This window comes from Salmo salar, chromosome 12 (assembly GCF_965601325.2).
Source record: "Salmo salar chromosome 12, fSalSal1, whole genome shotgun sequence".
Classification (NCBI taxonomy): domain Eukaryota; kingdom Metazoa; phylum Chordata; class Actinopteri; order Salmoniformes; family Salmonidae; genus Salmo; species Salmo salar.
The window spans coordinates 54,627,761-54,642,594 of NC_138302.1; the positions used below are offsets into that span (position 1 = coordinate 54,627,761).

The window sequence follows — 14,834 nt, forward strand, 5'->3', positions numbered from 1 at the left end:
TCTGAAAAAACCTACACTCGATCCCTCCGATGTCAACAACTACAGACCAGTATCCCTTCTTTCTTTTCTCTCCAAAACTCTTGAACGTGCCGTCCTTGGCCAGCTCTCCTGCTATCTCTCTCAGAATGACCTTCTTGATCCTAATCAGTCAGGTTTCAAGACTGGGCATTCAACTGAGACTGCTCTTCTCTGTGTCACGGAGGCTCTCCGCACTGCTAAAGCTAACTCTCTCTCCTCTGCTCTCATCCTTCTAGACCTATCTGCTGCCTTTGATACTGTGAACCATCAGATCCTCCTCTCCACCCTCTCCGAGTTGGGCATCTCCGGCGCGGCCCACGCTTGGATTGCATCCTACCTGACAGGTCGCTCCTACCAGGTGGCGTGGCGAGAATCTGTCTCCGCACCATGTGCTCTCACCACTGGTGTCCCCCTGGGCTCTGTTCTAGGCCCTCTCCTATTCTCGCTATACACCAAGTCACTTGGCTCTGTCATATCCTCACATGGTCTCTCCTATCATTGCTATGCAGACGACACACAATTAATCTTCTCCTTTCCCCCTTCTGATAATCAGGCGGCGAATCGCATCTCTGCATGTCTGTCAGACATATCAGTGTGGATGACGGATCACCACCTCAAGCTGAACCTCGGCAAGACGGAGCTGCTCTTCCTCCCGGGGAAGGACTGCCCGTTCCATGATCTCGCCATCACGGTTGACAACTCCCTTGTGTCCTCCTCCCAGAGTGCTAAGAACCTTGGCTTGATCCTGGACAACACCCTGTCGTTCTCCACTAACATCAAGGCGGTGACCCGATCCTGTAGGTTCATGCTCTACAACATTCGCAGAATACGACCCTGCCTCACACAGGAAGCTGCTCAGGTCCTAATCCAGGCACTTGTCATCTCCCGTCTGGATTACTGCAACTCGCTGTTGGCTGGGCTCCCTGCCTGTGCCATTAAACCCCTACAACTCATCCAGAACGCCGCAGCCCGTCTGGTGTTCAACCTTCCCAAGTTCTCTCACGTCACCCCGCTCCTCCGCTCTCTCCACTGGCTTCCAGTTGAAGCTCGCATCCGCTACAAGACCATGGTGATTGCCTACGGAGCTGTGAAGGGAACGGCACCTCCATACCTTCAGGCTCTGATCAGGCCCTACACCCAAACAAGGGCACTGCGTTCATCCACCTCTGGCCTGCTGGCCCCCCTACCTCTGAGGAAGCACAGTTCCCGCTCAGCCCAGTCAAAACTGTTCGCTGCTCTGGCACCCCAATGGTGGAACAAGCTCCCTCACGACGCCAGGACAGCGGAGTCAATCACCACCTTCCGGAGACACCTGAAACCCCACCTCTTTAAGGAATACCTAGGATAGGATAAAGTAATCCTTCTAACCCCCCCCCCCCCCCCCCCTTAAAAGATTTAGATGCACCATTATAAAGTGGTTGTTCCACTGGATATCATAAGGTGAATGCACCAATTTGTAAGTCGCTCTGGATAAGAGCGTCTGCTAAATGACTTAAATGTAAATGTAAATGTATGTCATACTGTAATATGTTATGAATGGGACTGATTATTCAAGTAGCAATTTACGTTGGAACAAGACCCGCTGGGCACAACAGAACAGCTAAATTAACGTTTGTTTTTACAAATTGACGTATCAATTTCCAATGTATACAATAATTGTGAAGTGTACGTGTCATATTCACATTCATAGCATGTTATATCCTCTCCCGCTAACACCTTTTGGCTTCCAGAAACTTGTATCGTGAGTATTTAGCAGGCCTTTGCAAACACACGCCTGTGGGAACATTCTGAGAACCACAATTGTTTTTTTAATTTTTATTGAACCTTTATTTAACTAGGCAAATGAGTTAAGAACAAATTCTTATTTTTACAATGACGGCCTACCCCGGGTGCTTTTTATGTGACTATAAAAAAACAACAACAAAAAATGTATATCATAATCTTAATTAAAAAATTACAAATAAAATATATATTTTTTATTGTTTAAACGATAAGAAAAAATAATACAATTACATGTGACCATAAACATGAAAACATTTAAATAATAATAATAATAATTTTTTTTTTATTTTTTTTTTTTTATTGTTTAAACGATAAGAAAAAAAATCATACAATTACATGTACATTTAAAATGCAGATATGGCCCTGCATATGACTGCTCGGGGGCAATGCAGTTTAATCTACTGTAGTCATGGTTACCAGATGCCCCTTTTCCAACAATGCAGAGTTAAAGCAGCTCTGTGCAGAAATCGCTATGCATTTCGCCTAATTTCAGTTTATGTGACAAAACAAGCATAGTGTGATTGAGGTAGCTATGCATGTATAGGTAGGGTTAAAGTGACAAGGCAACAGGATAGATAATAGACAGAAGTAGCAGTGTATGTGGTGAGTGTGAAAGGTGTGTGTGTGTGTGTGTGTGTGTGTGTGTGTGTGTGTGTGTGTGTGTGTGTGTGTGTGTGTGTGTGTGTGTGTGTGTGTGTGTGTGTGTGTGTGTGTGTGTGTGTGTGTGTGTGGCATCAGTATGCATGTGTGCGCATATGTAGTCAGAGCAAGAGAGTTGTGCAAAAAAGGGTCAATGCAGGTAGTCCAGGTAGCCATTTGGTTATCTATTTAGCGGTATTGTTTAGCAGTCTTATGGCTTGGGGGTAGAAGCTGTTCAGGGTCCTGTTGGTTCCAGACTTGGTGAACTGGTACCGCTTGCCATGTGGTAGCAGAGAGAACAGTCTATGGCTTTGGTGGCAGAAGTCTTTGACCATTTTTTGGGCCTTCCTCTGACACCGCCTGGCATAGAGGTTCGGGACAGCTGGGAGCTCGGCCACAGTGATGTACTGGGCCGTACTCACCACCCTCTGTAGCTCCATGTGGTCGGGTGCCTTGCAGTTGCCGTACCAAGCGGTGATGCAGCCAGTCAAGAGGCTCTCAATGGTGCAGCTGTTGAACTTTTTGAGGATTTGTGGGCCCATGTCAATCTAACAGTATTGCTTCCGTCCCTCTGAACAGGGACCCTCGGAACATGACAACAAAACATTGAAAACAAAACATTGTTACCTATCGCTCCACAAAAGCCGCAGCTCTTTTCTGAGCAAGAGAAACAACTACTTCAAGGTTGTCACCGACTGAAACACAACCAGTGTGCACCGCTAACTAGCGAGCCATTTCACACTGGTTACACCAAATCTTTTCAGCTTCCCGAGGGGCAAGAGGTGCTGTCGTACCCACTTCACAACTGTGTGGGTGTGTGTGGACCATGTTAATTCCTTAGTGATGTGGAACTTTAAGCTCTCGACCCGCTCCTCTACAGCCCCATCAATGTGGATGGGTGCGTGCTTGCCCCTCAGTTTCCTGTAGTCCACGGTCAGATCCTTGGTCTTACTGACATTGAGGGAGAGGTTGTTGTCCTTGCACAACACTGCCATGTCTCTGACCTCCTCCGTATAGGCTGTCTCATCATCGTTGGTGATCATTCCTACCACCGTCATGTCATCGGCAAACTTGATGATGGTGTTGGAGTCATGCGTGGCCACACAGTCGTGAGTGAACAGGGAGTACAGGAGGGGACTAAGCGCACAACCCTGAAGGGCCCCGTGTTGATGGTCAGTGTGACGAATGTGTTTTTGCCTACCCTCTCCGCCTGTGGGCGGCCTGCAAGAAGTCCAGGATCCAGTTGCGGAGGGAGGTGTTAAGTCCCAGGGTCCTGAGCTCGGTGATGAGCATGGAGGGCGCTATGGTGTTGAATACTGAGCTGTAGTCAATGAACAGCATTCATACATGAGTATTCGTTTTGTCCAGGTTTGTGAGGGCAGTGTGGAGTGCAATAGAGATTGAGTCATCTGTGGATCTGTTGGGCTGGTATGTGAATTAGAGTGGGACCTAGGTGTCTGGGATGATGGTGTTGATGTGAGCCATGACCAGCCTTTCCAAAGGATTTCATGGCTATTGATGTGAGGCCGGTTACCATGGCGTTTTTGGGCAGGGGAACTATGGTGGTCTGGTTGAAACAAGTTGGTATTACAGACCGGGTCAGGGACAGGTTGAAAATGTCAGTGAAGACACCTGCCAGCTGCCAGTATGATATAATAGTTTTGCACCGTTAATGACTAGATTATTCCACTCTGCATAGTTTTTGGCATATTTACTATGTTATAGGCGCATTCTCATTAAATAATCTTAGTATGGCTTCAACATATTCAACATATTGATTGAGGGTGGCAGGTAGCCTAGTGGTTAAGAGCATTGGGCCAGTAACCGAAAGGTCACTGGTTTGAATCCCTGAGCCGACTAGTAGGAAAAATCTGCCGATGTGCCCTTGAGCAAGGCAGTTAATCCTAATTGCTCTGGATAAGAGAGTCTGCTAAGCTATTAAAACGTTAATATTGATACGGCCTAACTGATCAAACTGCTGCATTTTTATTTGTAAAGTTCAAGTAGAGTATTGTCTTGCACATCATGATATATCGCATATATTGACAAAGTCAAATGTCACGATATTCGATTTATTCATACAACTGTCAAAAAAATAAAAGGGAACACTTAAACAACACAATGTAACTCCAAGTCAATCACACTTCTGTGAAATCAAACTGTCCACTTAGGAAGCAACACTGATTGACAATAAATTTCACATGCTGTTGTGCAAATGGAATAGACAACAGGTGGAAATTATAGGCAATTAGCAAGACACTCCCAATAAAGGAGTGGTTCTGCAGGTGGGGACCACAGACCACTTCTCAGTTCCTATGCTTAATGGCTGATGTTTGAGTCATTTTTTAATGCTGCCGGTGCTTTCACTCTAGTGGTAGCATGAGACGGAGTCTACAACCCACACAAGTGGCTCAGGTAGTGCAGCTCATCCAGGATGGCACATCAATGCGAGCTGTGGCAAGAAGGTTTGCTGTGTCTGTCAGCGTAGTGTCCAGAGCATGGAGACGCTACCAGGAGACAGGCCAGTACATCAGGAGACGTGGAGGAGGCCGTAGGAGGGTAACAAACCAGCAGCAGGACCGCTACCTCCGCCTTTGTGCAAGGAGGAGCAGGGGGAGCACTGCCAGAGCCCTGCAAAATGACCTCCAGCAGGCCACAAATGTGCATGTGTCTGCTCAAACGGTCAGAAACAGACTCCATGAGGGTGGTATGAGGGCCCGACGTCCACAGGTGGGGGTTGTGCTTACAGCCCAACACAGTGCAGGACGTTTGGCATTTGCCAGAGAACACCAAGATTGGCAAATTCGCCACTGGCACCCTGTGCTCTTCACAGATGAAAGCAGGTTCACACTGAGCACATGTGACAGACGTGACAGAGTCTGGAGACGCCGTGGAGAACGTTCTGCTGCGTGCAACATCCTCCAGCATGACCGGTTTGGCGGTGGGTCAGTCATGGTGTGGGGTGGCATTTCTTTGGGGGGCCGCAGAGGTAGCCTGACTGCCATTAGGTACCGAGATGAGATCCTCAGACCCCTTCTGAGACCATATGCTGGTGCGGTTGGCCCTGGGTTCCTCCTAATGCAAGACAATGCTAGACCTCATGTGGCTGGAGTGTGTCAGCAGTTCCTGCAAGAGGAAGGCATTGATGCTATGGACTGGCCCGCCCGTTCCCCAGACCTGAATCCAATTGAGCACATCTGGGACATCATGTCTCGCTCCATCCACCAACGCCACGTTGCACCACAGACTGTCCAGGAGTTGGCGGATGCTTTAGTCCAGGTCTGGGAGGAGATCCCTCAGGAGACCATCCGCCACCTCATCAGGAGCATGCCCAGGCGTTGTAGGGAGGTCATACAGGCACGTGGAGGCCACACACACTACTGAGCCTCATTTTAACTTATTTTAAGGACATTACATCAAAGTTGGATCAGCCTGTAGTGTGGTTTTCCACTTTAATTGTGAGTGTGACTCCAAATCCAGACCTCCATGGGTTTATAATTTTGATTTCCATTGATTATTTTTGTGTGATTTTGTTGTCAGCACATTCAACTATGTAAAGAAAAAAGTATTTAATAAGATTATTTCATTCATTCAGATCTAGGATGTGTTATTTTAGTGTTCCCTTTATTTTTTTGAGCAGTGTATATTGGCCAACCCTAGTTAAAAAATGTTTTTTCCTCTTTGTGATGACATTGGTTTTCGGTTATGTTCCAAATGTTAACAACAGGGTTGGAAATGAACACCCGCCAAATGCGGGTAGATTTGGTCATTGGCAGGTAACAATGGATATTTCACCAGCCACGTTGGCGGATGGTCACACAGCATTTGGGACTTTAAAAAAAATCCAAAACCCACATGTAGAAATTGGTGGAATTGACAAGAAAAGCTACTAAAGTGTGACTTTGTGCTCGTGTTTCTTGGCCAGTTACATAGATTTGTTGACATGCAATATGATTTCATTTGCTAGGTTGTTTTTCGAAATTTTGAGTTTGCTGCAACTGTCTGCTGCTAGGAAGACATCGCAGTCTAAGATTTCTTTCATCACAGACAAGCAAGTGCCCAAGTAACCACGGCAACGGCCCACACATTTTCGTCTCACCTAATGATTGTGCTTGATTGAGCATGGATCAGGGCCGGCCCTGGGCGTTCTGCCTCCCTAGGGCGAGACAATGGACAGAGAAATAGGCATTCTTTCCATATTTCTCAATGTCAAACCAGAGTGTCTTGTTTGCAACGCTGTTTGCAAATAATAACATTTTAGACATCCTTATGAAATCTAAGCATGGCACTTTCAAAAGTTACCTTTCCACACAGACAGAGGCTGTGCCGAGACAGAAACATGTAAGCTTCGACTGCTGGCTACTCGTCCGTTGTATAACCCAACAACAGAAGTGCTTCCGGAAAAGATGCCTGGGATTAAACAAACATCTTCTCTTTTCAGAAAGAGAAAATCTCAATTTAATAGGGACAGCATAGCAAAGTAAACGTGTTTTATCGCCTAGAATATTATAGGCTGCAGCTCAGCTTCAGATTGTCATAGAGAGGAATCAATATATCCCCATATGCATTGGAGTCCCGTCTTTCACGGGCATTTTAGAGCTTGTTTCTACCACAAGGTTAAGCATTATTATAGAACGCTTAATATAATCTGGAAATGTTTTATGTATTTATTTCAAAATATGAAGCTAACAATAGATATCCTTTTTGCTCTTTTCTTTAAGAAAGGGTATGTGATACCCTCACTCAATTCCCAGACACGGAGGGATTTAATTAGTGCATGCGACAGTATATATGGATAAAATAATTGTGCTCCAATTATATATGTAATTTTATGATTATTTATGCCCATAATAAATGTTGGTGCACATATAGGAGGTCCCTTACCAGGCAGAAGGGAATTTTACTTCCCCCCTGCATCGGAGAGTTACGATGTTGCTATCACTATGCAGCCAACTAGCTATAGTAGGTAACTGAATTTCTTATTAGTAATATGCCACCTGTTATCACGCATGGTACGACCCCATAATTGTTACAATTACAATGCAAATAACACTTTTATATAACATATTTAACATATATTTTAATATTCCTATAGAACTGTAAAAAAAGAGTGAGATCGTTTGCGCTTTAGAATCAAGTGCCTTCATAAATGCATGGCGGGCATCGTTTCGCTGGAGCAGTGTAAAATAAGCTTTATGTCAATGGTCAATGACCTAGCCTTAACGAATTTACTTTATTTACATATCGAATTTGATTGTCCAACATCAGAATGTATTTATTCCGTCTCCTTTTAGAGTGGCCTCTTTCCTCTGCTGTGGTGCTGCATTGCAGTCAGTGATGCGTTCTCTCGGGAGCTGTCCATGGTCCTGAAATCAAATCGTCTGAGAGACAGAGATAGAAAGAGGGGGGAGAGAGAGAAAGAGAGAGAAAGCGAGTGAGAGAGCGAGATTAGGACGTAGTCTGTTTAAAGCAGTCCACTAAACTCCAGGAAGTGCTCACTCGTGCGCACTGCCCCATCATCATCATCTGCTCTGTTTTGCTCTTGTCTGGTGCGCATTACACACTGTCGGCTGGATCACTTGTGCCTGCATTTAAATTATTTCATTCTGGATTATTTAACCCGAGGTAGTGCACATGTGTGTTCTTTGGACTGTATTCTCCTTACATGCTCCTTCATGATTCCATCAAAGATACCCAGCATTTCCACAAACTTCAGAAAGTTCCCATTATTTGGCTCGTTCAGCCTGTCGGTGGTCCCACGTAAAGCAATGTTCTTTAGTGGCTGTTACGCGTATCAGGGCTATGAGCCTCTGCAGCACCTGCTGCCAGTGGAGAGTCTCTCCGTCAATAGCCCGTTTGGGGCTTGGGTATCAATAGTTTGCTTGGCCACCAACCTGATCTCCAGCACCTTCCACCTCTGCAAACTTTCTAGGTGATCATGCGACTTTTCATGCGAGCTGAGAAGGGTGGCACAGATTCTTCCAAGTCCCTGGCTCCATCCCTGACCAGCGCAGATTTGCGCTCGTGTGAAAAGAGTTTGCATCGTTTTGCTTGGAATAGACAAGCCTTGGTCTCTCCACTCTCTCCCCGTTCGCCATCCTCCTATTGTAGTGGGCCACCGAAAACTTTCATTGCCCCTCATCTCTTGGGAAATACCCTTCCTTACCCTGATGGGGCCCAGCCTGCATTAACATATCCCGTAAAGATCCATTCATATATTTTGGCCACTACCCTGGATTTTTTCTGTTTTCTGTCTGGGAGTCAGATTTAGCAGCAGCACCACCACTGTCATCGGGGACGGGGAGCGACGAATCTGAGTCCGGGTCCAAGATAGTAGGGTCTTCCCCGGCATTGTTCGGAGGTGTGGCTGGGCCTGGTGCGACCACCTGTTCTTGTCCAGCCAGAGAGCTGTCATCATCGGTGGAAGTGCATGGCTCGGACTCCTCCGGTTTGCCCTCTTCGCTGCTAGAATCAGCGAACGGGGGGCTCGTCTTTCTCGGCGAATGAATGGCCTGTCCTCGTAGGCTTGTCATTCTCCACATCAGCTGATGGACATCGCTGCACGCTGCTACATTTCATCAGTACATTTCTTTGGTTTAGAGATTGGGCCTCTTTTCTCATTCGTTTTTTGTTTTTGTTTTAATATTCGCTTCCTGATAGTTTTTTTGTCTCTTAGACATGGTAGCAAATTGTTTCAAATCTCTATAGATGACTTTTAGCTAAAGTGATATCCACTAGTAGTAGCTAGCTAACATTGACAGGCTAGGTTAGGCTACTGCCTTAATCGCCAATCGTCTTCGTCACACACAAACATTAAAAAACAACACAATCATTGAATTGGCAGATACATATTTGTTAATGTTTCACAATTGGATAATCCCATATAAACACACACATCACCATAGCTACCAAGAATAGTGGGACTGAACTTCGGGAGAAGCGGGAATGGGGTAGCGGGCGGGAACTGCAGCAACGCTATGAGGTGGTGGCTGGGGTGCCGCGGGCGGTGTAGTAGCAGATCAGGGGCGCCCGGAGGGAGGCAGCCAATTGTCAAAATGCCGCCCCAAATTCAATCTTGCCCTATGGGAAGGCCGGCCCTGGCATGCATCATTCCCAAAAACGTTTATTCATGAACTTTTTGTCATTGTACTCCTAGATGTATTTGTGTGCTTCTACATTTCTACTTAGAAACACATCATGTAGCCTACTCCTTGTAAAAAAATATCAGACTAGAGCCCTGAACTACAATTATAAATAAGCCGTATCACTCAGCATTTTGTGTCAAGGCAGGCACATTGTTGATTCTTGATGTTCAGTTGTAGAACTGTTCATCTGTTTTTATTATTGGATCTAAATGCTTTATTTTAACATACATTGGTTAAAAGACACAGGTCACAAAAATTAAATAAAATTAAGCAGTATTTTCCTTATTACTTATTACTAGTAATACATTTCTCAGTTTCTTTCAGATTTTTGATATAATAATCTAGCAAAAAATATTTGGGCTGGTAAAAAGTGTTTTAAACGGTAAACTATCCCAATTTTAAAAGAAACGTTTAAACATTCACCCCTAGCACTAACTGTACAACAGTCTGTATACAAATTGTGTTAGGCGAGGCATTGTGTGAAATGGACCGTTATTGAGTCTGAGCGTGTGTTTTGTGTGTGATTTTGTGCACATGCGGACTCCACCGTGTGTGTAACTGCGTGTGTGTTCTGCGTCTGTGTTCTGCGCGTGTGTTCTCTGTGTGTGCGCGCGTGTGCCCGCAGAGAGTTCTCCAAGGAGAGAGAGAAGGCCAAGGCTCGTGGAGACTTTCAGAAACTGAGAGAGAAGCAACAGCTGGAGGAGGACCTCAAGGGCTACCTGGACTGGATCACTCAGGCCGAGGACATCGATCCGGAGAACGAGGACGAGGAGGGCTACGAGGAGGGCAAACACAACCGTAAGCACCCTACCACGCACGCGTGTGGACCTGCGCACGCGCGCTTCCCTAAAACACGCACAAACGTGTGCACTCGCGAATGCGCACACAAATATGTGCACGAGACAACTAAAAATGTATTTGATTTGACACACGCACACTACCCTAAAACACACACGGTGCGAGAGCTGCCAGTGAGTGTACCCGTGTACAACAGAAGACAGAGAGTCCACAGTATGAGCAGCGTCATGTTGAGGAGCTACTGAAGGTTAACAGTGTGAATATCTGGTATTTCCCAGTCCAGTAGCCCTAATTGACCACATACTGTAATTCTGTGTTCAGGGTTACTGTTAAATCCACACACACACACACACACACACACACACACACACACACTAAAATATTGCACGCTCACACTCGCTCGCCCACGCTCGCCCACGCTCGCACGCTCGCGCACACACACTCGCGCTCTCTATTATCATAGCCTTCCTCAGTTCACAGCTTAGCGATGTGTGCGGAGCGCTCTGTGTACCAGTTGAGTCAGGCTGAGGAGGGAGAACAGGGAAACATCATATTACTCGAGCAGATAAAAGACTGTAATCCAGAATCCTCTTTCTATAAGCAGCACATGATGCAGAGCAGACACGGCAAAACTGCTACTACCCATTCACACAGCTAACGGTTCGGTATCTCTCTCCACCCTCCCTATCAACCAGTGAGCAGGGCTGCACTACTACACCCCACCCCTTTTCCCTAAAACTTACCGAGCTTTAGAGTTGAACCACGCCTCTTTTAGAGCTGCAGCTCTACTGTACTCTCTTCACCACCGCAGAGCTTCAGTAAGGTCCCAGTCTACCAATCAGGGAGATTTAGTTGAGCGTCTTTGCCAAGCTTCCGAATACACTGTTGTTTTACTTGGCTGTTTCTCCTTTCGCCCCAAATTAGTCTGGAGTCAATAACTGGATTTCGCCTTTCAACCTTTAAACCAAGTTAAGTAAGGCATAGTAAATTATAGTCAAGCAATACAGTCAAGTATAATCAAGTATATTCAAATATATTCAAGTATAGGAAAATAAAGCGTAGTAAAGTCTGATCATTCTAGCGTTTATCCTCGGAATTAGCGCCGTTCAGCCCAGTCAAAACTGTTCGCTGCTCTGGCACCCCTATGGTGGAACAAGCTCCCTCACGACGCCAGGACAGCGGAGTCAATCACCACCTTCCGGCGACACCTGAAACCCCACCTCTTTAAGAAATACCTGGGATAGGATAAAGTAATCCTTCTACCCCCCCCCCCTAAAAGATTTAGATGTACTATTGTAAAGTGGTTGTTCCACTGGATATCATAAGGTGAATGCACCAATTTGTAAGTCGCTCTGGATAAGAGCGTCTGCTAAATGACTTAAATGTAAATGTAAATGCCTCCATTCACACACAGTCAACAGAAACACTACCTGCATAGTAATGTGACAGGAGATATGGTAGTAGTAGGAACTTCAGTACGTAAGTCTTAGAAGCCTGCCTTCTAGTGCCGGGAATGCTTGGCACTGGGCTAAAGGTCAGGGGTCATAATAACATGGATCCCCTTGGCGATGCCAACCAGTGAAATGTATCCTGCTGGCTTTTCTGTGGCTGTCACCGGGTCCGGGGCCATGACGCGAGAGACTGTATGCTAACGTGTACATGTGAAATGCTGTTCATTTGCATTTCAGCATGTTCTTATACTATAGACTGTAGTGCTACTGTTCTGTATTGTACTGTAACCCCCCCCCCCCCCGTTCCCCCCGGCCTGCAGACACTAGCTTCCTGCCATGTGACTAACAGCTGCCCGTCTTCCTCTTCTGCTCCTCTTCAGTGTCTACTACAGTCCATCTTGCTGGCGTCAGTGTCAGTGGTGCTGGTGTTGTCAGTCAGTGTCGCTGTTGCCAGCTGTACTGTTGCTGTTGTTGATGTTGTTGGTGGTGTTGTTGTTGTTACTGTTGTTGTTACTGTTGTTGTTACTGTTGTTGTTACTGTTGTTGTGGTGAATTGTCACTGTGCTGCTCTAACTCGTGTTGATAGAGGCCTATTCTCGCCCCCATGTTTCTCTGCTGTGCCGTGTGGCACACTGCTGTCTGAATGCATGGGCTTGCATGCTTTACACATGAAGGGGTGACTCTGGCTGACCTCACAGAGAAGAAGAAAGGAAGCAGGTTTGGGTGGTTCAGCCAGTCCTCCGACACTCATGGTAAATCCCCTGGTTTTCCCTTCCACATTTGAAAAAGTGTGTGTGTGTGTGTGTGTGTGTGTGTGTGTGTGTGTGTGTGTGTGTGTGTGTGTGTGTATCAGTTGAGGTTTCTGAGGGGAGGATGGCTCATAATAATAGTTGGAAGGGTGCGAATGGGAATGGCATCAAACACATTGGAATCATGTGCTTAGATTGGATTTGACACCGTTCCACTGATTCCGCCCCAGTCATTACCACGAGCCTGTCTTCTCCAATTCAGGTGCCGCCATGCATGTGTGTGAGAGTGAGCGAGCTCGTGTGTATGTGTGGGTGAGCCTGCAATTGTGTGTGAAAGCTGGTGTGTTTGTGTATGCAGTAATGTGTGCAGCCTCACCCCCCTGCTTGTGCTTTGCTATTGTGATTGACCCTTCTGTTTGAGAATCCCTGTCTTTTTGATCTAGCTTTTCCTTTTGTATGCAGTGCCTTTCGGAAAGTTGTCGGACCCCTTCCCCTTTTCCCACATTTTGTTCCGTTACAGCCTTATTCTAAAATGGATGAAATAAAAATGAAAAAATCCTCATCAATCTACGCACAATACCCCATAACGACAAAGCGAAAAACTGGTTTTTAGAAATGTGTGCTGATTTATTACAAGATAAAAAATGGAAACACCTTATTCGCAGCGTGTTCATTCGTTCTGAGTGTTTGATAAAGCCACTCCTGCTGCAGTGCTGACTGAATGAGTCCAGAATCAGAATAGTAATACATACTTCCCCAGTTGACGCCAGGCACTCAACTTCTTCCCCTCTCGGCCTCTCTCTATGCACAGCCCAGTTTAAAGCAGCTAGGCTAGGGGCTCAGTGTGAACTGGCAAACGGGATTAAACCCAGATCACTACATCCAACAGCATTCGGATTATGAGAGGGAGGCAGGGAGGGAGGGAGAGAGGGAGAGAGAGAGAGAGAGAGAGAGCTGCCAGAGCACTCAAACATCAAAGAGAGCGCTTTCACACGCACTAAGCAGCAGTGCGTATGTACCCTCGCACAAACAGGCTGTGCTCTCACATGAAATTTGTAGCGCTGGATCAGAAATGGGCGTAGGCGGTGGGCGTGGCAAGGGGGCGGTGAAGAGGCGGTGAAGGGGTGAAGAGACATGTTTGTCTGTTTTTTAAGTATTTCCTGCAATTCTACACATTTCTCCATGTAACTGAGAGAAAATGTTTACAGTTTTAAAGCACATTTCCTGCAATTCTACACATTTTGCCATGGAGCCAAGACAAAATGTTGCATATTGAAAGCTAATTTGCTACAATTCTACACATTTTGCCATGGCTAATTGACAAACATAATAACAAAGTCAATACTGCTAAATTCCTTCTGTCCGCTTGTCTCTAACGCTGCACGTTAAGTCATAGTGATGATTACAATGACCATACCAGTAACTATTTTAGATAAGTTAGTTAGTTAATTAATAGGTATTCGGAATTTTCTTTCTTGTTTTTCTATCTACTGTACCCACTTTAGAGACTGTCTTGTCTATTCTGATGCAGATGGATTTGGTTTTGGGAGGTATCATCCTTTGAAAGTGAATTTGTGTCATTGTGTTAAAAACCAGGGATTTCTTAGAAAGGCCTGGAGTAATCTGACTGTTCTTTCTTTTGTTGAGGAATTTGTTGACGAAGGAGGTTTATTTTCTCGGGGATGTGTTTGACACACCACAGCTGTGGTACTGCGTACTCTTTGATGTGTGTGTGTGTGTGTCATGTGGGGTTGTGTGTGTGTGACATGTACGGTGTGTGTGTGTGTGTGTGTGTGTGTGTGTGTCATGTACGGTGTGTCATGTGGGGTTGTGTGTGTGTGTGTGTGTGTGTGTGTGTGTGTGTGTGTGTGTGTGTGTGTGTGTGTGTGTGTGTGTGTGTGTGTGTGTGTGTCTGTGTGTGTGTGTGTGTGTGTGTGTGTGTGTGTGTGTGTGTGTGTGTGTGTGTGTGTGTCTGTGTGTGTGTGTGTGTGTGTGTGTGTGTGTGTGTGTGTGTGCGTATGATTTACTCTGGTACTCTGTTTACTGCCACAGTGAGTATACCAGCCAGTGAGACTGAGTCGGTGAACACAGAGAACGTGGCCGAGGATGAGGTGAAGACGCCGTGCTGCGGACCTTTTTGGTGAGAACCCCCACTCCCCCCCCCCCCCCACTCCCCGCTCACAGACCAGAACCACTTCTGCAGTACTGGACCTTTAGAACGCAACCTTGGATATCATAGAAACGACCAAATT

The 14,834-nt window shown here is 46.0% G+C and overlaps 1 protein-coding gene across 1 annotated transcript in view; it reads left to right on the forward strand.

Moving 5' to 3' along the window:
* Positions 1-14,834, forward strand: part of LOC106565299 (voltage-dependent L-type calcium channel subunit alpha-1D) — a 128,499-nt gene that overhangs the window by 70,425 nt on the left and 43,240 nt on the right. Inside the window, exons 9-11 of the mRNA XM_082959556.1 lie at positions 10,210-10,382; positions 12,508-12,585; positions 14,635-14,722. Of these exons, the coding sequence (XP_082815682.1) occupies positions 10,210-10,382; positions 12,508-12,585; positions 14,635-14,722 (339 nt within the window). The remainder of the gene's footprint in view (positions 1-10,209; positions 10,383-12,507; positions 12,586-14,634; positions 14,723-14,834) is intronic.